The sequence below is a fragment of the Arvicanthis niloticus genome, chromosome 20, assembly GCF_011762505.2.
Source record: "Arvicanthis niloticus isolate mArvNil1 chromosome 20, mArvNil1.pat.X, whole genome shotgun sequence".
NCBI lineage: Eukaryota > Metazoa > Chordata > Mammalia > Rodentia > Muridae > Arvicanthis > Arvicanthis niloticus.
The window spans coordinates 24,642,857-24,667,028 of NC_047677.1; the positions used below are offsets into that span (position 1 = coordinate 24,642,857).

The window sequence follows — 24,172 nt, forward strand, 5'->3', positions numbered from 1 at the left end:
CGTGGTTTATAAAGATTGAGCACGGGTTACATCAGTGGTTATCAAAGATGCATGATGAAGACTGGCCCATTGGCAGGGCCACTCATTCAGTGGAGGCAAGTTTCAGAATAGCTCTGAGGCTGAGGAAGGACCATGGTGACATGAAGGCCCTTTCTTTCTCCACATAGCTGCTACACCAACACCCCTCTGATTTCTGTGGTTCTTTTCCCTTCGGAAGTCCCCACCCAAGCCCCAGTGGGGAGATAAGAGTACACCTGGCCCAGAAAAGGTAGGCATTGGGGGAACTACTCTTCTCCCACCACGCTCCCCTCTTCTCCTACCGTGGCTTCCACTGCCACAAGAGAGAAATTCTATAGGAATGGGGATTTTATAATCTCCCAGCACAATTTAATCCCCCTTAACACAACCCACAGAAACTTAGGAGTCCCAGATGCCATCCTCAGAGCCAAGGAACATGCATGCATAGAGAGTTAAAAGTCATTTCCAAAGCTACTGTGCTCATCCTATGAAGAGTGGCTTCATCCGGGAGCTTTAGGAAGGAAGCGTCTGTCTCAGGTAGAAAACTGCAAGTGCCTGATGGTTTTAGAGAGTGATGGTGTTGCTGCCTATGCCTTTATGTAGTGGCTTGAAGAAAGAAGATGGGGGTGTGTCTAGGAGGAGCCAACATCATGCCCCACTGTGCTCCAGAAGTATCAGTCTTGTGAGACATAACAGAGTCCACCATGCTTTCTAGTAGTGTTTAGAAGCGCATAGTTCTTGGTTAGGAAGAAACCAAGCACAACTAAGACTACCCTTCTGCTCAACTCGACCTTAAGACAGCCTTTAAAGCATTACCTTGCTATTGTTTTAGGACTTCCATGGACCACTTGGCATTCACCTCTCGGAGCCTGTAGGTCATCAGAGCTGGGCTTGTTGTGGCAACATGACCTGATTTTACCTGAGCCCACTTACTGGCTTGATTTTCTGTTTTTTCCCCTAGGGTTCCTGGAGGAGCAGCTGGGTCCCCCTGGAATAATGCGCTCGGAGGGTCTCCATTGGCCAAGGGCATGGCCACCATTATGCACCCCGGAGGAGGAAGTCTGAGCAGCCCAGCCACTGCCACCAGGTCTGCTGTGCCACTCACCATACTACAGGACCATACGCAGCACTCAGCCTCCTCCCTACCAACAGGCAGCTGCCTTCGGCACATGGCTCAACCAACAGCCAGCCAGGCTGGGGTCACCACTATCCCAACAGGTATGGACACAAACTTCTCCCGGATTCTCCCGGATAGGAATCGACTAGGGGTTCCTGGGGTGTAAATCATGAGGTCTGTTCTGGGTTAGGTCTTCCCTCAGCATGTGGGGGAAGTCAGGTTTGCTTCCTGTAACCTGGAGTCTTCTGATCTCCAGCTTGGGCACCTGCCTTCTGGTGCTCCGTATCAGCAGTGGAAGGGGCGTGGAGGATTGACAGACCCTTGCATATTGTCTGTGGCATGCAAGAAGGTGCCATGGATGAGAAAGATTGGCAAAGTGTCTCCCAATACCTTACCTAGTGATGTAACTATAAGCTGCTCCTGGATGTCGGCCATGTTAAGGTCTCCTGGAAGACAGCATCTTCCAGGAGAAGTCAAATGAGGAGTACCAACCAGAGAAGCTCTCTTTGAAAGCATATTGAGAGTAACATCATAATGAAACATAATGACAAGCCAGTCTGCTCTGCCTGGAAGCCTATCAGGGATCTAGTAAGAATTACTTAAATGGCAAGACCCTCTTGGGAGTCCACATAAACATGGCCCCGCAGAGCCATTGACATTACCATTGTCCAGTGAAAATAACCCAAAGTGAGAAGGTGTAACTCAACATTTCTCTTCCCTCCTTTCCCTACTATCCAAGAAACTATGTCTTTTCTCAAAGTGCAGATGAGGGAGAAAACATGAATTCTTTGGAGCAAAGATACAGCATTTATATACAAGCTAGCCAGACCATGGCCCAGTGGAGGGCCTCCAGAAAGCAGCTTCCTACATGTAAGACCATACCATTCTCTGCTTATATGTTCTCCAGCCATGATCGATGGAATTGTGTGTGTGTTGGAGGAAGGGGTGTGTCAAAACTCATGGTCCATTCACCCACCCATCAGACCTGAAACTCAGAACGATATTCTGCCTTCACACTCATATGATAAGTGGAGGCTTTCACAAGGTGAGAAGGGTGGGCGGACCCTTGCAGTCTGAATTTGATGTGGATCATTCTGAGAGCATGGCCTTCACGCCTACTCAAGCAACAGGATGCCATCCCCACTCACTGACTGACTGACAGATTCACAAACTCTCCCTCAGGAAATCGATGCCATCTTGGAGGGAGGGCTCAGGGCACTGGAAAGGCAAGGTCAAGGAAAAGCAGAGGCAGGGGAAAGGCCTGAGAATGAGTTAATACCAGGATGAACAGCCAAGTAACTCAAACAGTGGAAGGAGAAAGGACACACTTGGGGCAAAAGAAAGGAGGGGCGTTACCAAGGAAGATGTGGGATACAGCATCTTTATGCAGCTGCCTGAACAACGCATTTTCTTTCCTTCCATGTGGTTGCAGATGCCCATGGTCAATAAGCAGGGCAAGCACAGTGTAACGAGGAGGGTAGGGAGATGGATAAAGAACCACAGCCACATAACGCACCATAGTAGCTGTATTAACTGTTGTATTTCATTACTGGTTGCTATTGTTGGTCCTGCAGGAACACCTACTTTATAAGTTAAAGGGTATTATAAGCATGAATGTATATATAGGAAAAACGGAAAATATGGAGTTTAGTACTAGCTGTGTGGTTTGAGGTAAACAGAGGTGGTCTTGGGAGAGCCCCAGCATCACTAGAGCCTCAGCTTCTCCTTCTGTAAAATGGGAAGATCGGTTGTGCTTGTGTGGATGCTAATAATGTATTCAACACCTCCTAGCTATTCTGTAGAGGACAGGAGTGTCTAACAAATAAGAAGGAAAAAGACAACAGTGATCATTAACAGAGGTTCTAAGAAGTGTGGAATCTTAGGGCCGTGCAGGGGTGAACCTCTGTACTCTGAAGCAGTTTAAAGCAGGGGTGTCACATCTTACCAAAGACCAAAAAGACCTGGTGTACAGCCTGTGTCTAAAACAGGAACCAGCCAGAGAGGGCAAGCAGCCCCACGAGGTCTGATCCTGCAGCATGGGCAGAGGGCAATGAGCAACCCATAAGGCAGAAACGGTAGTTCTGTCTGATAGGAACTCCAGGGATGGACTCAGGGATCTGGAGGAACCAAGTCATATTCTGAAACAGGTTACCTCGGGACTATGACGGGGTCGTGTCCAGCCCAAAGGAAGTGGCTTATGGAGAGATGGCAAACCAGGTTCGGAGGCTGTGTCTTTGAGACAGGCTATGAGTATGGTGAGCCTCGAGTGTGCTAGCTGTCTTGGAACAATATCTTGCTATGAGAGTGGTAACCTATACTAAGAATATCTCTGTCTCTCTCCCTCCCTTTGTCTCCTCCTATTGCTCTCTGTCTCACAAATGTGCCCCCCACTGGGCAGAAGGTGGTTTCACAGGCCCAGGCTTCTCTGTTAGTAGGTGCGGTGCACTTGAGCCAGGTCTGGAAATACATGCTCCTGTGCGTGCTTCCCCTGGGAAGGGAATACACAGGGAGCCATGTAGATCACTTTGGATGTGAAAGAAATGGTTGAAACATTCAACTTCTCAGGGACAATAGGACAGAAGTCTTGTACACCATCAGAGGTGCCTGGTGTCATCAGTGGGTGCAGGGCGGACTCTGGTGCCCAGTGTCAATGAGCATAGGGTAGACTCAGACACCTACTATCCAATATCGTCAGTGAATCCAGAGTCAAGTTCTTAGGGGATTTTATAGTAGTAGCCATGTCTCAAAGAAACAGAACTGGCAGTAAGCAATGTTTTCTATTCATCCCCTGTCAGCGAGCCCCTAAGTGAGCCAGAGAATCCTATAACTACCCACAAGTCTTTCATGAATATTTGGTTTTGCTTATATTAACAAAAATCCCAGCCTATGCCTTGCAACTTTAGCCTGCTGCCACCTGGAAGCACAGCCGTCCTAGATCCCTCATCCCCATCTCCCAGCCTCCAATCAGCCACACCCACACTACTGTGTTAAGTGCTGTGCTGCTGTCCCTTGGTACCCTCAAGTTAGAGATGCAGCTGTTGTGTCTGGCTAATCGTTCCCAGCTGAGTTTCCAGACCGGTCAGCAGCTTTCCAAGACGTTGAACTCGAAAATGCTGAACTGGAGGATACTCCCATTCCTCTGGTTACCAGCATCTCCTCCTCCACTCAGCCCAGCCAGCAGCCAGACAAGTCCGTCTAAGCTGAGCAGCAGTGTTGGCATAGCAGTCTCGGGTTAACCACCGGCATAATGGCCTTTCCACACCAAGCATCACTAAAGCTTTTCCAGTTCAAACAGAAAGAGAAGCCCTGCCAGTCATTACTCCTGCGTGGGATGACAAGCAGCATCAAAAGAAATGGGTTTGGCTCGGGGCAGCGCAACACTGTGCACAGTCCGTCACCATAGCAACTCCGGCGGTGTGACAAGCATTCTCTTCTGCCGGTTTAATTTTACATGTGAGGAGAGTGAGGCGTGGGATGGCTAAGTAGCTGCCCCAGTGCTGTGACCGAATGCTTGTCCCTGTGCCATTGTACTGTTGTCATGGCCAGGTGAAAGAATGGCTCCTACCGATGGCCTATCAGTACATTAAATGCCACTGGGTTCCCACAGTATTTTCCACTTTATTCTGCATTTAGGGAGAAAAACACCGTTGACAGTATAAGCAATGGATTGTTCACTGCCCTAATTGCCCATTTCAGCAGCTTCTAGCCCTGAGTTGGGGAGGTGGAGGGGAGGGGGTTCCAACAGTGTTCTCATCTCAGCCCAAGGCAGGCAATTTGACAAAAGCCTAATTGCATCAGCCATAGCATTTGATATGATTAGTTCTACTTAATGTACCTCTCTCTCTTGCAAGGGCGCAGCACTCCCTGCATAGTGCCCATGTTCTTTATGTACTCAGGGTAGCACTTTGCTAAGGCAGGAGTCCCATACAGACATCTGTACATCCAAACAAGATCACAGAAAGCAAACCAACAACCATCAGCACCAGAGAAGAGCTAAGTGCAGGTGCAGGGCACCGAGAGGATTGGAGGTGCAGAGAGGACCACAGAGACCCTGTTCCTGGGCAGTTAGAGGAGGAGGCAGAAAGCAGGCACCTGCAGTAGTTTGAAAGGGCATCATAGAGGCACAGGCGGGCTGCTAAGGCAACAAGAAGAGCGGCCATCAATTCATTCAAACCCAGAGAACGGGAACCCAGGGTAGGAAAGGGGCAAGAAACATTTTCACAATGGCTGGAGTTACAGATTGGAGGTCCAGAGAGGAAAGAGCTGCTCAGAGACAGCCCCAGGTGCTGCTAAAGCCAGCAGCATGTGTGTCTGAACACATTGCCCAGTGCCAAGACAAGAAGGGGAGAAAGGCCTGGCACTGACCTTGCCCACAATATGCACATACAGGAATGGTGCCCGCTTTCCCAGTCAGACTGGGGAAGAAGAGTGCTCCACACGTTTGTGTGGCCAATGGACTTGGCCTCTGTGGGGATGGAGCACAGCTCAGGAAAGGCAAAGATCAAAAGACTCAGACTGCTTTCAATTCATTTAAACAGACAACAAGACAAAACTCAAGGATATTCATTGGTATAAAGAAATACCTAACTGTTTAAAAACATGGAAACCAGCATGTTGGCTATGAAAAGAAAGAAAGAAAGAAAGAAAGAAAGAAAGAAAGAAAGAAAGAAAGAAAGAGAAAAGATCACTAGCTACATAAACAGCCAGGAGGACACAGCCCTGAGGATACAGTCAGAAGACACAGCCCAGAGGACACAGCCCAAAAGACACAGCCCAGAGGACACAGCCCAGAAGATACAGCCCAGAAGATACAGCCCAGAGGATACAGCCCAGAGGATACAACCGGGAGGACACAGTCCAGAGGATACAGTCAGAAGACACAGCCCAGAGGACACAGCCCAGAAGACACAGCCCAGAGGACACAGCCCAGAGGACACAGCCCAGAAGATACAGCCCAGAAGATACAGCCCAGAAGATACAGCCCAGAGGATACAGCCCAGAGGATACAACCGGGAGGACACAGTCCAGAGGATACAGTCAGAAGACACAGCCCAGAGGACACAGCCCAGAAGACACAGCCCAGAGGACACAGCCCAGAGGACACAGCCCAGAAGATACAGCCCAGAAGATACAGCCCAGAGGATACAGCCCAGAGGATACAGCCCAGAGGATACAACTGGGAGGACACAGTCCAGAGGATACAGTCAGAAGACACATCCCAGAGGATACAGCCCAGAGGATACAGCCCAGAGGATACAACCGGGAGGACACAGTCCAGAGGATACAGCCCAGAAGACACAGCCCAGAGGATACAGCCCAAAGGATACAACCCACAACCAGCCAATTGGTGATCAGACAAGCACTTGAAAATTGGGCATTTGAAGACACTGAAACAGTTGAAGCTATATTCTAGATGTTCATAATGTTGAGACTGGAATGTGTTGAAAGGAATAAAACAACGTCTAGAACAAAGATGGTGCAATGGAATTGGGCATCACCAAAGAAAGATATTAATGAATTGAAGGTGTTGCCATAGAAACTATTAAAAAAATGAAACGGATAAAAGAGGTTTTGTTCAAGCCACAAAGCAAGCAGGTGACGACGTGAAAGCCGACAGAGTGGGAGAGCCTCACTCCCGGCAGTGTGTTTGATAGAGGGTTCATATCCCAAAACATACAAAAAATAAAGAGCCAATAAGACAGGCAACCCAAGTCAAAATGGGCCCTGGGTCCTAACAGGGAATTCTCACAAGAATGAATAAATAAATAGAAATGTTAGGAAATATCTTTATAGTGTTTAACAAACATAGCAATTAGGGAAATGCAAATTAAAACTACTTCATCTTACTCCAGCCAGAATAGCTGCAATTAAGAAAACAACCAGTAACAAATGCTGGAGATGATGTGGGAAAGGGGGCGCACTTGTTGTTGGCGGGATGGGAAGCTAGTCCAGGCACTCTGGAAAGGCGTGGGAAAGATTCCCGATGAGCTAACGGTGTTTCCTGTATACCCCAGCTGCACCACTCCCTGGCGTATCCATCCAAAGCACTTGCCATATCATGCCACTTGCTCGGCCGACTTCATTGCCGTTCTATTCACAACAGCCAGGAAATAGAAGCTACCTAAGTGTCATCAGCAGGTGAATGGATAGAGAAAATGTGGCACACATATTCTATAGAACTCTATAAAACAAAATCCTGAAATTTGAAGATAGATAGAACTAGAAAATACCTTGAGTGAAGTAACACAGCCCCCAGAAAAATAAACACAGCATACTGTCTCTTATCTGCAGTGTCTGGTTCCAAATCCTTAGTCATGAGGACACTGCCTGCAATAACCACAGAGACCAGGAAACTAGGAGACCATGGTGGGGAGAGGAGCTCCAGAGAAGGGATTAGTGGGACGTACATGGTGCTATACAAGGGGGAATGGGAAGACCAACAGTGGGGTGCTAGCCAGGGTAAGGAAGGGAAAAGAAATTACAATAAGAATGTTTGAGAAAGCCATAGGGACACAGTATTTTATAAGCTTACTTCAAAATACATACATGATAGTATACACATATACATACATACATACATATATACATATTCTATATACACATATTGAATATATATGTAAAATTAAGTTATGCCACTTGAAGTGATAATGAACATAGACTATCTAGCAAAATTCCCACTACCAGGTATGGAAATCCTCTTTTTAAGTTGCTGGTCAGAAAACCTCCCTTAGAGCTCTTGGTCAGACTAGTTCAAGAAACTCCAAAAACTGTGTAAGCTGTTGTCATTGCCTTTGATTGCCTCACAGAATGTGACAATGACACCCTGCTGCTAAAGACACCACCTGTATCTGACACAGGCCTCAGAGGATCCGACTTGAGCTGACCTGGAAGCCCAATCCCTGAGGACTAGCTCTCATAGTAGGTCAAGGTGTGGTGCGAGCTGCCAAGAGAGGAAGCAATCAGTGGTCCTCCCTAGCTGTAAGTCCTATGAACCACAGCAACGAGATGTCGCCCATGATGCAGTAGTGGTGCTTACAGCTCGGGAAGAGCCCACAGCCATCTAACTGGACTTAGGGCCTGCTCAAAGGGAGGGAATCCATGCCTGGTACTATAAACCTAACCAGTGGCTAATGTGGTCTTAGAGGAGAACCACCACTTTCCTAAACCAGGGTAATCTCCTATTCAGTCTGCTTGTCTTTATCCACAAGTGTAATTGTAACTCTCACCCATCATCAAAGACGCTTGTATTTATAGCACATGGAGATCATGACAGGCATCTGCAACCAATGGAAATAGTAAGTGACTGATGGTGGGGTGCTGAACCCCACTTATTACACAAATCTGGGACACAGCTCCCACCCCCAAGGCTCAGGGAACACTGCTGAAGAGGGTTGGAAAGATCCTGAGAGGCAGAGGCTCAGATCCCTGCTGCTGCTGCTGTAGAGTGACTTGTGTACATGATGGGGGATGAGTCTCAGCACTGCGACTGCCTACACAAACATGCACAATGACCACAATGACCGCGCCAGCTGACAAGGCCCCACCCCTAGGTGAGGAAATTAATGGCTGCTGAGAGAAATCTCCAGGGATAAGGGCCCTGAGAGGTTGGTTATCCAATCTCATTTGGTCAACCACTAAATGGATCTCTCTCTCTCTCTCTCTCTCTCTCTCTCTCTCTCTCTCTCTGTCTCTCTCTCTCATGCGTGTATAAATTAAAGAGGAAGCAGTGATAATTTAAGGGGGCATGAACTGGAGGAGGAATAGGGAGGGGTAAAAATTATGTAAAGTGACATAAATACAGTATTCACCCATAAAATTCTCAAAATCATAAAATCATAAAATGAACAGTGTCAGTGAACAATGGCACCGCCTTAAATAACCCAATATATGTATAATTCAAACTCTCAAAGGGCAACCAGTCAGGATGGAAATATAATTTAAAGAAAAATGACCAAAGTTGCTCTAAATTTGGTGAAAATTACACATTCATAACTTCAAAGCGATTGGTGGACTCTAAAACAGAAGAAGCATATGTTTAAAAAAAAAAAACTACAGCAAGGCAAATCATAACCAAATTGTTCAAAATCAATGATGAATGAAATCTTAAACATAGCCAGAGAAATGATAGGTTAGGAGCAATAAAGGGAAGTAGGTATTTTGTCAAGAGGCCATCTGAGAGGACTGGGAGAAGGCAGAAGTGTGTTCATCAATCTTGGTTTCTAGATCCAGCAAAAATTATCTCTTAAAAAAGTGAAGACAAAGGTAAAAAATACCATTCAGATGCAGTGCTACACATAGGGATAGCACCACACTGCGAGAATTGTTCAAAGCTTGTTTAAAGGAAGTTGCAAGTATAGTGATCCACTTTGCAAAGTAAAGAAGAACAGCCAAGGTGGAAGGTCCATAAATTGAAGTACAAGGGGTTTTCCCAGCATTTAAATGTCTCTCGAGTAAGACTGAGAGTTTAAACATAATCAAAATAATATGGTTATGGGATTTAAGCTTATATAAAATTAAAATCTGTAATAGACAAAAAGACAAAAGCCGGGGAGGAAAGGGAAGTGCTGTGTGTTGTAGGCTCTTCTGTGGTCTTGGACAAGCTGCGCAGTGGCTGGTGAGAGGCCATGGCATAGAGAGGCAAACAGCCGTGGCACATAAAGGAGCTATCCCATACTGAAAATCATCTGTCCCAAAGAAAGGTAGAAGGAAATAAAGTGCGTAGGAAAAGAGGAAAGGCATAGTACAGTGAGTGACAGGCTTAAACTTAATCAGACAAATCATCATGTTAAAAGGAAGTGGTCTAATTAGACCCATAGAGAGCTGGGGCTGGGGCCTCAGATTTTATTAAAAACAAGCAAAGAAAATCAGTACCAACTTGTGCTATGAACGAGAGACACACTTTCCTACCTTAAAGTCACAGTCCGGGCTGAATGGAGAGGGCAGAATCTATCTACACGTTCATCCACTTGCCACTTGCCGCGTGGACACTGCATACAAGGGTGCTTCAGTTGCTTATGGGAAACAGTGCACATGTGTGTACGCAGGCACATGTGTGCAGGTACCCATCTCATACAGATGGTAGTCTCACTGTAATTACTTCCATGGTCCCTATTTATAAAGAATAAAATGAGGTTCAGAAATGTTTGGTGACTGATGTAAGGAAGCCCTACCCTCAGTTGCCAAAGAGTGAGATTCAGATCTGTCCATCATGGTTCCATCCTCCCGTCTCCTCTGAGAGCAGAGGCAGAAGTGAGGAGAATCACTTCATTCGAACTCTGAGGAAGAGGCAATGTCAGGCTGCTCCAATATTTCTTCATGTTTCAAAGTGATCAGGAGAGAACCAAGGGCATTGATTTGGAAATCATTAAGTCAATTATAGCTAGTGGGACAATGTGCAAATATAGATTCTGTCAGTAATGAAATGCACCATGCTAATAATATTAATCAAAAGAAAATTGATCTACTAATGTCCGACAGGAGAATGTATAACCATGAGTCACTGGGGATAAGGGCGACTACTACAAAATAGCAAAGGCTGAGCCCATGGAGATGGCATCATAATTCTAAATATTAATGCACCAAATCACAAAGCTTCAAAAATACATAAGCAACAACAGATAAAGCTCCCGAGAACAATAAAGAAATCCACAAAGGTAAGATTTCAGTCTCTCTCAAAATTTTGTCAACTATTGGCACGCAGTATAGATCTTTAGTACAACCATAACTACTTGATTTAATTAGCATTTAGGGAATATCCTACTCATCAACATGAAAATACACATTGTTTTCAACTGTACACATAACATTTTCATGTTAACTCCTAGTCTGGCCCATAATACATAAATCTCAGTCCACATAAAGGGACTTGACAGACTACATTTCCAACCACAGTAGAGTTGAATTGGAAATTAGTATCACAAATAATTGTTTGAAAATGTAACAATATACTTCAAAATAATCCGTGGATCAAAGAAGAAATAAGGATGGGAACATTTTGAGATGAATAAAGAACACAACAGCCAAGCAGCGGTGGCGCGCGCCTTTAATCCCAGCACTTGGGAGGCAGAGGCAGGCGGATTTCTGAGTTCGAGGCCGGCCTGATCTACAGAGTGAGTTCCAGGACAGCCAAGGCTATACAGAGAAACCCTGTCTCAACCACCCCCCCCCCAAAAAAAAAAGAAAGAAAGAAAGAAAGAAAGAAGGAAGGAAGGAAGGAAGAAAGGAAGGAAGGAAAGAAAACGAACACGAACGCAACATAATGAGATTTACAGAATTCAGCCAGTGCAGAGGAATTTACAGCATCTTGACTCTATCGAGTTAAAGCCTTGGGCTAAATGGACTTATGGACCACATGGGGAATGGAAAGAAACCAGAAAATTAACTAAGCTAAACAAAAGTTGTATTTGTGTTCCGTTGATGTGAAGAGACACCATGACCAAAGCAACTCTTACAAAGCTGAACATTTAGTTGGGGCTGGCTTAAAGTTTGAGAGGTTCAGTCCTTTATCATCACAGCAGGAAGCATGGCAGCCTGCAGGCAGACATGGCACTGGAGGTGAACCAGAGAGTTCTACATCTTGATCTAAAGGCAGCCAGGAGGAGACTCTCAGGAGGAGTTTCAGCACTAGGAGATCTCAAAGCCACTTATACTTCCTCCAACAAGGACACACCTCCCAATAGTGCCACTTCCCAGAGGCCAAGTCTACTCAAACTACCATAGGAGTCCTTTGAGAAAATATCAAATCCATAAACCTCTAGCCACCCAAACTAAGGGGCAAAAATGAAAGTCAATATCGCCAGGGATTTTTTTTTTTTTTTTTTAAAGTGGTGTTTTATAGTCTATCAGATAATGAGAAATTATTGTAAAATCTTTATATAAATAAGTTCAATCAATAGAATGGACACATACAAATAGCCCGTAAACATATAAATCATCGGATATATTCAAGAAACAACTCGAGTAGGCCTGTGTCTATACAAGAAACTACATTTCTAGTTTGAAAACACCCAGAAAGAAAGTTCTGGGGGGATATCTTAGTTCATCGGTAGATTATATAAAATAATCAAGGAAGAGATTGTATTTACATTTAAATACAAAACAATGGGGCATTGATAAAACAATTTCTGGACTTGCTCAGAAATTTGATAAAGGGGAAAATACCAACATTACTTTAATAAAAAAATTATAAGACAATAAAATCACCGACCATATTGAATTTGTCAACATATGAGAAGATAGTGTCCCACATGTGGTTATCCCAGGAGAGCATGGCTGGATTAACATTAAACAACTTAGGCACTTCATCTTGGTAATGACCAAAATAATGTGATTGTCTCAAAAACCAAAGAGTACTTCCCAGAACCCAGTATCTACTTCTTATGTAAGGAACTTTAGAGAATGAGGAATAGAGGTGAGTTTGTCTGATGAAAGTTCTCTGTGAGAGCACAGATGTCCTCACACTTGATGGTGAGAGAAAGGAGATTTTCCTCAGATCAGGAGGAAGACCCTCCCTGGGGCAGAGTGGGGAGGTGAATAGACTGGGAAGGAAGGAGGGAAACGTCCTAGTTGTAGACATAAAGATCTTATATATGGAAAGCCCTAAGGAACACACACACACACACACACACACACACACACACACACACACCTACAACTCAAAAATGAATTCAGCATTGCAAAGATACAAAATCAGTATACAAAGAAAGTTGTATCTCTATACACAGAAGGCCAGGCCTCCAGAGCTGTGGACCCAACTATCAATGGATCAAAACTCTTTAAGGGAAAAAGCATCTGGCCTGAACATGCATAGACTGGCTTATTCCCTGGTTAGTCTTCTTAGATGACGTCAGCTGACCTTGAACCAGGCATTCTCTCTGGCCAATACCCTTTGTCCTTCCCCTACTCGAAAAACCGACCATAAAAGAACAAATACACCATGGTGTCCCTAGGCAGGTCTTAAACTACTTCAGACCCACCTCGGCCAGTGCTGTCTTCTTCCTCCAGGTTTTTTGATTGTTTGGTGGGGCCGTTTTGTTTTGTTGAGATAGAGTCTCACTGTGTAGCCCTGGCAGGCCTGGGACTCCCTCTTTAGACCAGGCTGGGCTCTGGCTCACACATGCCGGGGCCAGCCTCCTGCAGGACACTTGGGCCCTTCTCTTGAACTCCCTGCCCCTTCTCTCCAACACTAAAATTCAAACACCAGCAGCAGACCAGCCATCCGAAGTTAAGCTTGGCAAGCTTACCTCACTGGGCACACTTACAGAGCACAGGTGAGGACTTACAGGAACATGAATGGCTCCGTGGCAGGGCTTCACAGAAGCCCACCTGAGCAGGAATGCTTGAAGCTCCCTGCACAAGTTGTAGTCAGTCAGAGAGTCTCTTCTCCCCTCCATATCATTACAGACCTCCCAGTGGGGCCTTAGAAACCTTGTAAGTTTCAGCTTCCTGAGACCTAAAAGATTTTGTTTACTTCTTGAGTAAACAAAATAATAGAAAAACCAGCCTCCCTACATCCCTCAAGGAGTGAATGTTTCCATTTGGAAGAACTTACTAGACAAAGAAGAGCCACAGTGCTAACTGGAAGACCCAGGGAGGGCATAGGGACAGGAGCCGCAGAAGGAGGTGAACTGCCTCATTAAAATTTCAAAGCACAGACAGGCAGTGGTGACCCAGCTGTTACAGCACATGGGAGGCAGAGGCAGGCAAATCCCTGTGAGTTCAAGGCCAAACTGGTCTACAGAGTGAGTTTCAGTATAACCAGGGCTACACAGAGAAACCACGTCTCAAAAGAACAATAAACAACACAAAACAAAAACAGCCAAGATTTCAAAGCACAAGAAAGAAACGAACACATAAAAGATAAGCAATAGACTGAAAAAAATCAGACAGAGATAGACAGACAGAGCAAGAAAGGTCTTCCAAAGCAAGGAGTAAAATACAGACGCTCAAGAACACACAGAACAGACACACATATACACACGACGAGAGAGAGAGAGAGAGAGAGAGAGAGAGAGAGAGAGAGAGAGAGAGAGAGAGAGAGAACACAACAGGAAGGAAAGGAGCTGGGGGTAGGCAGTAGGGATAACCAGATAGGAAAGACACCTAATTTTAAATTTGGGGAAAGAAAGCTAAGTAGGTAGCGCAGGCTGTGGGGCATACGTATTTTACATTGGAGCTGTAGGAAGGGATAAACCAAAATAACAGGACAGCCATAAACAGTTTGACAGGGCAGCATCAGCCAAAGGGTGGGTTGGGATGCTCACAATGACCATGGTGGGACTTGTGGACAGCAGATAGAGAAACTGGAGACAAGCATCAGAAACAGTCACAGAGAATATTAAAGAACTGGACAAGTTTGGGGAAGATTCCAGGTACTGGGGACAGATCACAGGGAGCTGAGTGGGGAGGACCAGGGTTGGTGAGGAGACAGTGGCATCACCAAAGTGCAAACCAAAAGCCAGAAGGAAAGGGGAACAGACCAGTGACCACATGTTCTCCATCAGCAGTCACAGCGGGTTTGACTCTTCAAAGCTACGCAGCTTCTTAGCAATGCTAACCAGTAGGTAAGGCAGAGTCTAGGCAGCCTGTGCAGTAAGCCACGCCTGTGGCAATGGACATTTGTTTCTTCTCCGGTGATTTATTTCTGTGATGCTTCAGCTGGGAGTTCTCTCCTCTCAAGTAGTCACTTACTCATTAAACCCTGTATTAAGTGTCTTCTACATGCCTGGCACCATTCCAGGGATGTGGAATGCATTATATGAGTGAACCAAGCAGCCATTGTCCCCAGCCTCCTAGAGCTGAGCTGACAGTGTAGTGAGAGAGACGATGAACAACTGACATACGAGAAATGAATGGGCCATGTAGACAATTAAGCTGTGCTTATTACCTGGAGGAGAAGACAATTCAAAATTTCTGATGGTGGTCACACTGTGCATCTGCATTGACTTGGATGTCTCTTTCTAGAAGGTAGAACATGAGCTGTATGGGAAGCCCTGAACAGCCCTAGAGACAGCTTGTGAGGCTTCAGGGCAATGGCTTTTGGCTAACTGTTGTCACTTCCTCTCAAGGGCTGGTAAAGGACAGTTCACTCAGGACACAAAGCATAGGAGCCCACAGTCCTAGTCAAGAGTCGCGGGTGATGAATCACCTCCGTGGATTCACTCATCTGCAAAATTGCTTGATCTTCCCCTCAAGACGTGAGGCATGCTGTCCAGGATGTTTAAAAGCTAGGTTCCCACCCCCTCTGAAACCTCAAATGATTTATTTAAAGAAAACCATACCTCAAGACTTTTTCTATATTGCCTGGTGTATCCAGGATCATCTGTAGCAGAGGTCAGAGGAATGGCCGGCTCACAGCTAAAGGCCTGGGATGTGGTGTGAAGAGGCCTTCCACCTGTAGACACTGTTAAGATTTCAAGTGTATTTTATAGTCATGGCATATGGAGGCTGAGGATACTCTTTGCATTGTATCTCAAATTCCGAAGCCAGTAATGCCACAAATCGTGATGGCAGCCAAGCCTGGGGTATTCAGACCCCTCCGAGGTCAGAGGTCAAGCCTGAGAGGAAAATGCACTGCAAATTGCCTGGCCAAGTGAAGTGCACACTAACCTTTCAATCTACCTCTCTCCAGCTACCCATCCCTCGGCCCAGGCCTTGGACCGGCCAACTGCCACCGTGTCACCCCTGCGCACTCAGACTTCTCCATCCCGCCTGCCCAGCACCAGCCTCCGACCCCGCTCTGTGGCGTCCCCACAGCATGGCCAGCAGTCCCCAGCACAGATTTGTCCCCGGCCAGCCATCCCTTTCACGTCAGCAGCCTCTGCCATCACACCTCCCAACGTCAGTGCCGCCAACCTCAGCGGGGAGGCCGGAGGGACACTCATCAGCGGCCTGCCCACACCCAGCCCCGTCAACGCGGGCTACAAACCAGATGACAAGAAAAACGAGAAGGTAAGTGGGCCATCCTGGGCTAACCCTGTGCCTAGAGCTGGCTAGCTGCTGGGTCCCTTTCACACAGTTGCCAATGGTACCAAAGACAGGTGAGATTTCAGTGTGCTCACTGGTGCTCTGCGTATTGTATACGCTGGGCCTCTGCTGGGATAACAGCCAGAATAAGAAGGTAGCTCACTAGTATAAAAGTAGAAGGTAGCCTCGGGTTCTGCCAGGGCCAACGATCCCACTGCAATTTCCATGTGAATCAGAAAGTGGCATCTCGCTCATCCATCCGGTTAGAAGCTCATTGTAATACAGCCATCTTGTCAGAACAAGACTCCTAACTGCCATGTGCCAGGATAAGACAGTGAAAAACCAACAGATCTGCAATAAGACTCTATGGTGTGAACGGCATCCTGTCCCTTGAATGCATGATTCTTGCGCAGTTTGCAACCTGTTCAGCCATATGGGAAGGACTTGTTTCTTGAAAAAAAAAAAAAAAGCTGCAAAAGAAAAACAGGAGGATACCAGCCTGGTAGTGGGTATGGAAACCATTCTCAGCTATTCGTTTCTCTTATAGAAGATTTGAGTCGATGGGCTGGCCCTGGTGGCCAGCAGCAAGAGGAGGAATAGCCAAGATCAGACTCCACTTACAAATGAGTGCAAAATACAAGCCATAAAATTAATGGAGAATGTTCTAGTAGCCGTAGCTTTAAGTTAATATAAAAATAAAATTTAAAGGTCAGCTGCCTTATAATAGCATCTTCTATCAAATGCACTGTCTAAAAAATATTTCAGTCCAGCCTTGCTGCCGGGGTACCTAAGGTTGCCCGACATTGTATTTAGCAGGTATCATGGTTTTCCCACGTCCTGTAGCTGTTTGAAGACATTTCTATATGAAGTCAGACTCTGGAGTCCAGCATGTTGGCTGGGTTTCCTAAGCATCCTGTATGTCTCACGTGTTTGAGGTGAGGACAGCCCCCTTGAGGGACATCCTCAGCCCTAATTTTTAGGTCTTCTGTTCAGCTCCCAAGAACCTTCAGACCCCTCTCCCTCTAGAACCTAGGTACACCCCAGCACTGGTCCAAATTTGTCCTCACGGGTTACACTCTCCACTGCCTGTGTCACATGCAGGTTGGGTAGAAAGAGGCTGGTAAAAGCAGGATAGCACCCACCCTGTGATGTCAAGAACGGATGCTGTGTTTTGTGTCCGTGTATGCTTGAAAACCAATTCAGTTTTTAATCTGTTGCCATCTGCCTTGCTGCTCTTGTTCAAAGACACAGCTCGCTGTCTGCAGGAAGAGGGCAGAGGTGGGGGCAAAGCCTTTGCGCTCAGAAGACAGTTTCCCTTAGATCCGCCAGGCTTTCAAGCCACTGAGAGCAAACCAGGGGCAGTCTTGGACTTGTGTCAGTAAGCATTTCTAGTTCCTTGTCCCGAGTCCTCCTGTTTAGCTTGTGGGACAGGTAGTGCTGCCTGCCACCAGCTAACACTGAGTGGCATCTGCACCTGTTGAGCCAGCCTTCGTTGGCCTGTTGCTCCTCACCATGGCTGCAGTCCATGCAGCTACTGGCCACACACCTGGTGTGTGGGAACAGGACCAAGGATGGGAGGGGTAAGAGGCGACAGAGTCACGTGACAAACCCCAACAGGAATCAGATTCTGGAGAACAGCATCAGGGTGCAGATCTGAGTTTATTGCACAGTGCACACATTTATATAAAGTGTTTGAGCCAATTCAAAGCCCCTAAATCCTTGACCAGTCGTATCTCGCCACACGGTTACCATGCTCCAGTGAAAGCCCTGCCTGACGAGGTTACTCTGAAGGAGCAGGAGTGGGGGTGGGAGGAGTATCATCACCTGTTAGGACTTCTGTGAGGATGGGGGAAGCAGCCACCCCGCTGACCTCAGTTTCCCTGTCTCACCAGTGTTCCGAAAGATCTAACGCAGTGTGCAGCAGATCACGACTCTTTGTGGAGTCACAGGAGCCTGTGGCTTCTTGCTCCCCCAAGGTTGACCTCCACATCCCCACATGGGGTCACACAGCGGGCATGCTTCCTTCACCCCACTCTCTCTTCACCACCCTCTTCATTGCGAACAGCAGTTGAGACCAGGGGACACCAGAAGGTCTGTGTCCATGAGGCCTCATCCTTTGGCAGTACTGAAGAGGGACTCATCATTAGCTCGTGGCAGCTCAAAGGCAGACTGTGTGGTGTTTCACTAGGGTGCACCCTGGGTTGTGTGAGGTTAGGTGAGCATGAACCTGTGGCTCAGCAGACTCTGGGAGAAGAGTACAGCATCCTGAACAGCACACTTTCTCTCTCTTTCTTTCTTTCTTTTGTTCTTTCTTCCTTCCTTTCTCTCTTTCTTTCTCTCTTTCTTTCTCTTTCTTTCTTTTTCTTTCTTTCTTTCTTTCTTTCTTTCTTTCTTTCTTTCTTCTAAATTCTCAGCTAAACAAGAGTAGCTCTGGTCTACAAGGCCACCTGCTAATGTTCTCCATTCTATATTCTCATGTTAAGTTCTCTGGTTCACACCAAGGTATCCAGGATCCACACTTACTAGAGAGGAGTTGAGAAGAATGTTTTAAATCCCGTTCATCCCTCAGGAACAAGTAAGCCTGACAGCTTTCCTTTGACCAACACTAGTTTCCTTAGTGATGTAGGTGATCCCGTCTATGGGCTTAGGCTTCACCACATACCTCCACTATGTTGAGTCCCACAAAGAATGGAAATCTGGATCTGTAAGCCCACCCTCCATCTCCTGGGCTGGCCTCCCCACCTCCTGCTGGACAATCTAACTGTGTTACACCCCTGGGGCCATGTCCTCATGGACTAGGTAGATCAATACAGCCAGCAACCACACTGGAGCTCAGCCAACTGTGACAGGGGTCAGGAGTGCAGAGTCCTCGTGTCAGCTCTGACCTTTGACCCCAGGCAAGTCTCCCAATAGCTCTCAGCTTCAGAATTATTGAGGAAAATGTAGTGTCTGGTGAAGAGACTCTTGGAACAGCTTTTTAATCTTTTATTCTATAAAACTGAAACTATGGTCATCCTTAACGGAAAGCTAAATTTTTTTCCAGTCCACAACGTAAGAAATTTCCCACACTTTTTGATAGACAAATGTCGTCAGAGGTCTTTTGTGACCTTGATGAAACTGTCATTGCTTTAAGATGTCTCTGTAAGATTGGCAGCAGCTGTTTCTAACCATACCCGTGACATCTCCCTCACTTCAAAATCACTTAACCAGTCCTCTAGAGGTCAATATAGTTAAAATGGAAATCTCTATTTTTGCTCATGCAAATACTATAAAAAAAATTAATTGTTTCTGTCCGTCAACAATCTCAGATACCACACTAGTGGGAGATGGTCAGTCTGATTGATACCACTAACCTGTCTATTGATTGATACCAGTAACTTATTTATTTTAAGGATTTAGTACATGTAATTATGGAGGCTGTGAAGTCCGGAATCTGTAAAGCAAATTTAAAATCCATGGGGCAGGCCAACAAACAAACTAAAAACTTGGGCAGGATTTGCTGTTGCAATTTAAGGCAAAAAAAAAAAAAAAAAAAAAAAAATCATTATCCTCAAGAAGCCTAGATTGTTCTTTAGACCTTGGACTGACTGTGTGAGGGCCACTGTATTTTCAAGATACACACTTGAATAGTTCTTCTAAAGGAGATTAAAAATCAGTTAATGTTTTAAAATTAGTTGACTTTTAGCCACATCTACAAATTACCATCACTGAAACACCTAAACAGCTGTGTGCCACGGCCTCACCAAACTAATGTCCTTTTTCTGCTTCCAACTTAATATTGCCGTAAGCCATTGTGAGTCGTCACACAAGGACAAGAGCAAAGTCAGGCTCCACTCAGCAAGGTGCAGCTGGTGCCATGAAAGCAACCAAATACACTCGCCCCAGAAGAGGGTGCACCTTTGGAAGATGCACCCTCAACATCCTTTGTAACAGAAACATTATGATGAAGATGTTAACATGGTCAAATGCTGACACCTTACATTAAATATCAAGAGGATACAAAGGGAAAGAAAGAAGACATGTGTCTTAATGCACATACAGACATTTATAGCAATCCAGGAGGGAAGAACCCACCATGATAGTCCTCCTCTCTGTAACTGGTCACGTGGCCTAGCAAATGTCACACAGTCACCTCCATCTGTATAGTATCCATCCTAAATCTCCTTTGCACACAAGAAATACCTTGGCTGGTTGTGCTTCCTTGCCTGGTGGGGCACACCCATACCTTCCTCCCTGAGGGTCTGCCATCTGTAGTACCACTTCCACTGAGTCACTGTGACCCCCCCCCCCACCTGAACCACATAGCCTGGTATTACCAAGTGGTCTAGGGCATCTCTTATGTTCCAAACATGTTATGGTTCATCTTCCACTGTGTCCCCTTAGAATCAAAATTCCTTCCTATGCGCTCGACTCAGAGATGCGGGGATCCCAAGATCCAGGGATCTCAAGATGGCTGCCGCATTCTAAACTGGCAGTTCAGTGGAGTGATGGTTGTTCCTCAGTAGACTTGCTGGACTACCAGAACCTAAGGAGAAATCAATGTTGCTAGTGAGTCACTGGGAGTCATGGTGGCTGGTACCATTTTCATTTCCTCCCTGGTGCCTGGAACTGTGGATCTTGGCTATGCAGAGACGAGTCTGTATCTAACGTGTCTACTCCAGCGAGAAAGCACTGCCCCTGCTGGCCACTGACCAGATACCCCAGGGGATGGTGCCTTGTTAGGTACTGTGTTAGTGTCTGCTGCCCGAAGTCAACAGTGAATGTAACCAGGCTGTCCTTGAGTACAGTTCCATGGTATTTATCCAACATGTACCTTCCTCCATCCCTGCCTCCATTGTCCTTGAACCCATTGGTCAATGAGAGGTGGCTAGAGAATGGCTGCCTAGTATCCACACACAACAGGCTATCTTATCCACTTCACTACTAATGTCTGGTGAGCAAATTTGTCCAGAGTGGGCTGCTCTCATAACATTTTAAACTTCCTTCCAAGAGCCTGATTATTTAGCTAAGTCATTGAACACAACTGTAAATTGCTACTCACTCCTACATCTGACCACATAGTATATATCTGGGGCACTGCCCACTGAACCTGTTCCCCTTCTGCCCTTGCAGTTGTCAAGAGAGGATGCAATACTGAAGGTGTCCACTCGAGGGCAGTATCTGCACACCATGCAGAAACTTGTAAACCAGGCCTCTTCGTCAAGTGATTATCAGAACATACCCAGTCCAGGGCCACTGGTGTGGGGATGCAGAGAGGCACCAAGGAACCATAAGTCTCAGCTGCCCCATATAACCTACTCATGCCTCAGGGTCCACTCAGGTCAACCTTGGATACGCCCCTTTCATCTGAAGGCAAGCAGGGAGGTTGCTTAGTGTCTTGGTGGCTCATAGTTAAATATGGAGTCTCTACCAAGGCCTGATAATAAAAAGACAGGACCTAGTTCTTATTAAAACAACTTTTAAATTTACTTACTTTATGTGTATAAGTGTTTTGCTCACATATATGGTTATGACCTGTGTGCTTGGTGCCCTCAGGGTTCAAAAGACAGTGTCAGAAGCCTTGGAACTGGAGTTGCAAATGGTTGTGAGCCACACCGTTGGTGCTGGGAATCAAACCCAGGTCCTCTGCAAGAACAAATGCTCTTAGCTGCTGAGCCACCTCTCCAAACCCCAAGATGCACTCCTTTTTGAGAACAGTCATTTAAAAAGGAATGCTGGGTATTGCTCCAGAATTGTAAAGGCCAGATATGCCCGAGGCTGCAAACATGGTACCATCTGCACTGACCTTTGAGCTCCATCCACTCGTGTAGCAGGGCATCTGGCACTGGCGATTCTGCCTCTGTTCAAGGCCTTGCCTCAACCAGTGGGGTTGAGGCCAATTGGTAAATGGATTAGAATAATACACCTGGGTAGAGACTATGATATCTCCATAGTCAGATGGGGCCTGGTGGGTGGTATGCTGTAAGAGAATCCAGATACAGAAGATTATTTACTTTAAAGGGAACTCTCAGGGCACAAGCTGCTGGAACCCAGGAGTTCTATTGAGGTTGAAAGTCAGATTTAATTATCAACTTGGACACATATGTCATCCCTGAGTTTAGACTCATGTTATGTTGAGGCCAGTCTCAGCTTAGAGGTCTCGCTATAATGGGCTGGTGCAATAGGCAGGGGAAGGGAGACTAAAGGAGATCACCGAGAACTGTTCCCATCTGGAGCTAGAAAAGTAAGGTCCTCCAAACAAGACAGCCATGGCTGATGGCTGACTTGCCAGCTGCTAGGCAACCTGTGGTATCTTTACTAAGAAATCCTTGTCACATCAGGCACTGTACATCATGGGGCTATGGGATGTAGGATACAATTTTCTCAAAAATGAAGATTGCAGTGTTTGTTGCCACCGGGTAAGCTCACCATAGTCATCTGAGTTTTCTGCCCATTTGACTGTTTAATAACCAGATCAATGGCAGATTGGTGAGCATATATCAAAGGCCGCCTTCCCCGTGTCCTTCTGGTTCTTGGCAGTGGCACTGATCCAAGCAGTGCTTGCGGAGTGCAGAATTGAGTTGCTTTTGGTTTCCAGACTTCCCAAGTAAAGGTATGACACTTGACTCCACCATCACAGTAGCCCCCATCCCCATGGGTCAGGGAGCAAGATGGGGATTCCATTTACTGCTAAGTCTGTCCGTGCCAGCTATGCACATTAGGTCTGAGGCACAGGAGACTGGAGACATACAAGATACAAGAAGACCACTGTATGAACAGTAGCAAGCTTCCATTGGTCACTTGACCTCTGTCGCCAAGATAAGACACCATGCCATCCATGACCGCCATGACAAGAAGCCTGGCAGCAGGCAGGCAGACAGGCAACGGGTAGGCAGGCAGGCAGGCAGGCAGCAGGCAGGCAGACAGGCAACGGGTAGGCAGGCAGGCAGGCAGGCAGCAGGCAGGCAGACAGGCAACGGGTAGGCAGGCAGGCAGGCAGGCAGGCGGCAGGCAGGCAGGCAGGCAGGCAGGCAGGCAGGCAGGCAGCAGGCAGGCAGGCAGGCAGGCAGGCAGCAGGCAGGCAGGCAGGCAGGCAGCAGGCAGGCAGACAGGCATCAGGTAGGCAGGCAGGCAGGCAGGCAGCAGGCAGGCAGGCAAGCAGCAGGCAGGCAGACAGGCAACAGGTAGGCAGGCAGGCAGGCAGCAGGCAGCAGGCAGGCAGGCAGGCAGGCAGGCAGCAGGCAGGCAGACAGGCAACAGGTAGGCAGGCAGGCAGGCAGGCAGCAGGCAGGCAGGCAAGCAGCAGGCAGGCAGACAGGCAACAGGTAGGCAGGCAGGCAGGCAGCAGGCAGCAGGCAGGCAGGCAGGCAGCAGGCAGGAAGGCAGGCAGGCAGCAGGCAGGCATGGCACTGGAATAGCAGCTGAGAGATTACATATAATCCACAAGCAGGAGGCAGAGATAATTAACTGGGAATGGTGTAGGCTTTTGAAACCAACCCCCAGTGACACACTTCCTCTAACAAGGCCACACCTCCTAATCCTTCCTAAACAGTCCCCGAATGCCTGAGAACTGAGAAATGGGCATTCAGATATATGAGTCTATAGAGACCATTCTCATTCCAATCACCACATCCTCCATAAGCCCATAACCGACTGCTGGACCACAGAGATGCTTTACCTCCCCCTTATCGGTGCCAGTTCCATCCAGTGCACATCAGTTCTTGAACAGCCTCCACACCCCTTCCCCTGGTGCATTATAATCCTGGCAGCAAAGGTCCTTTTGATGACAGAGGAAAGATGAATACTATAATTTTTTGTCATTGTTCTGGTGTCCTTCCTCAAAAGAATTTACCTCAATCTGTCAACCAAAGCTAGCTGCCTGGCCCCACAGGATCCCAGAGAGGCCAGGGAGTAAAAGGATCCCTTGCCTAGAAAGCACACGGTGGTGGTTATGTGGCAGAACAACATAAGTAGAAGTCATGGCACAGTCTCCGGGGAGTTCTGATAATCCCCAGTGGCTGCCATGGGGACCCTTTCTCCTCAGGGAACAGTTGTTTCTTGGAACCACCAGACACATGGCATGTTCTGCGGATT

General features: G+C 46.8%; 1 protein-coding gene across 1 annotated transcript in view; it reads left to right on the forward strand.

Annotated features, from left to right (window-relative positions):
• Sh3rf3 (SH3 domain containing ring finger 3) overlaps window positions 1-24,172 on the forward strand; it is a 310,035-nt gene that overhangs the window by 257,266 nt on the left and 28,597 nt on the right. Inside the window, exons 7-8 of the mRNA XM_034523766.2 lie at window positions 980-1,236; window positions 15,765-16,084. Coding sequence (XP_034379657.1) covers window positions 980-1,236; window positions 15,765-16,084 — 577 coding nt within the window. The remainder of the gene's footprint in view (window positions 1-979; window positions 1,237-15,764; window positions 16,085-24,172) is intronic.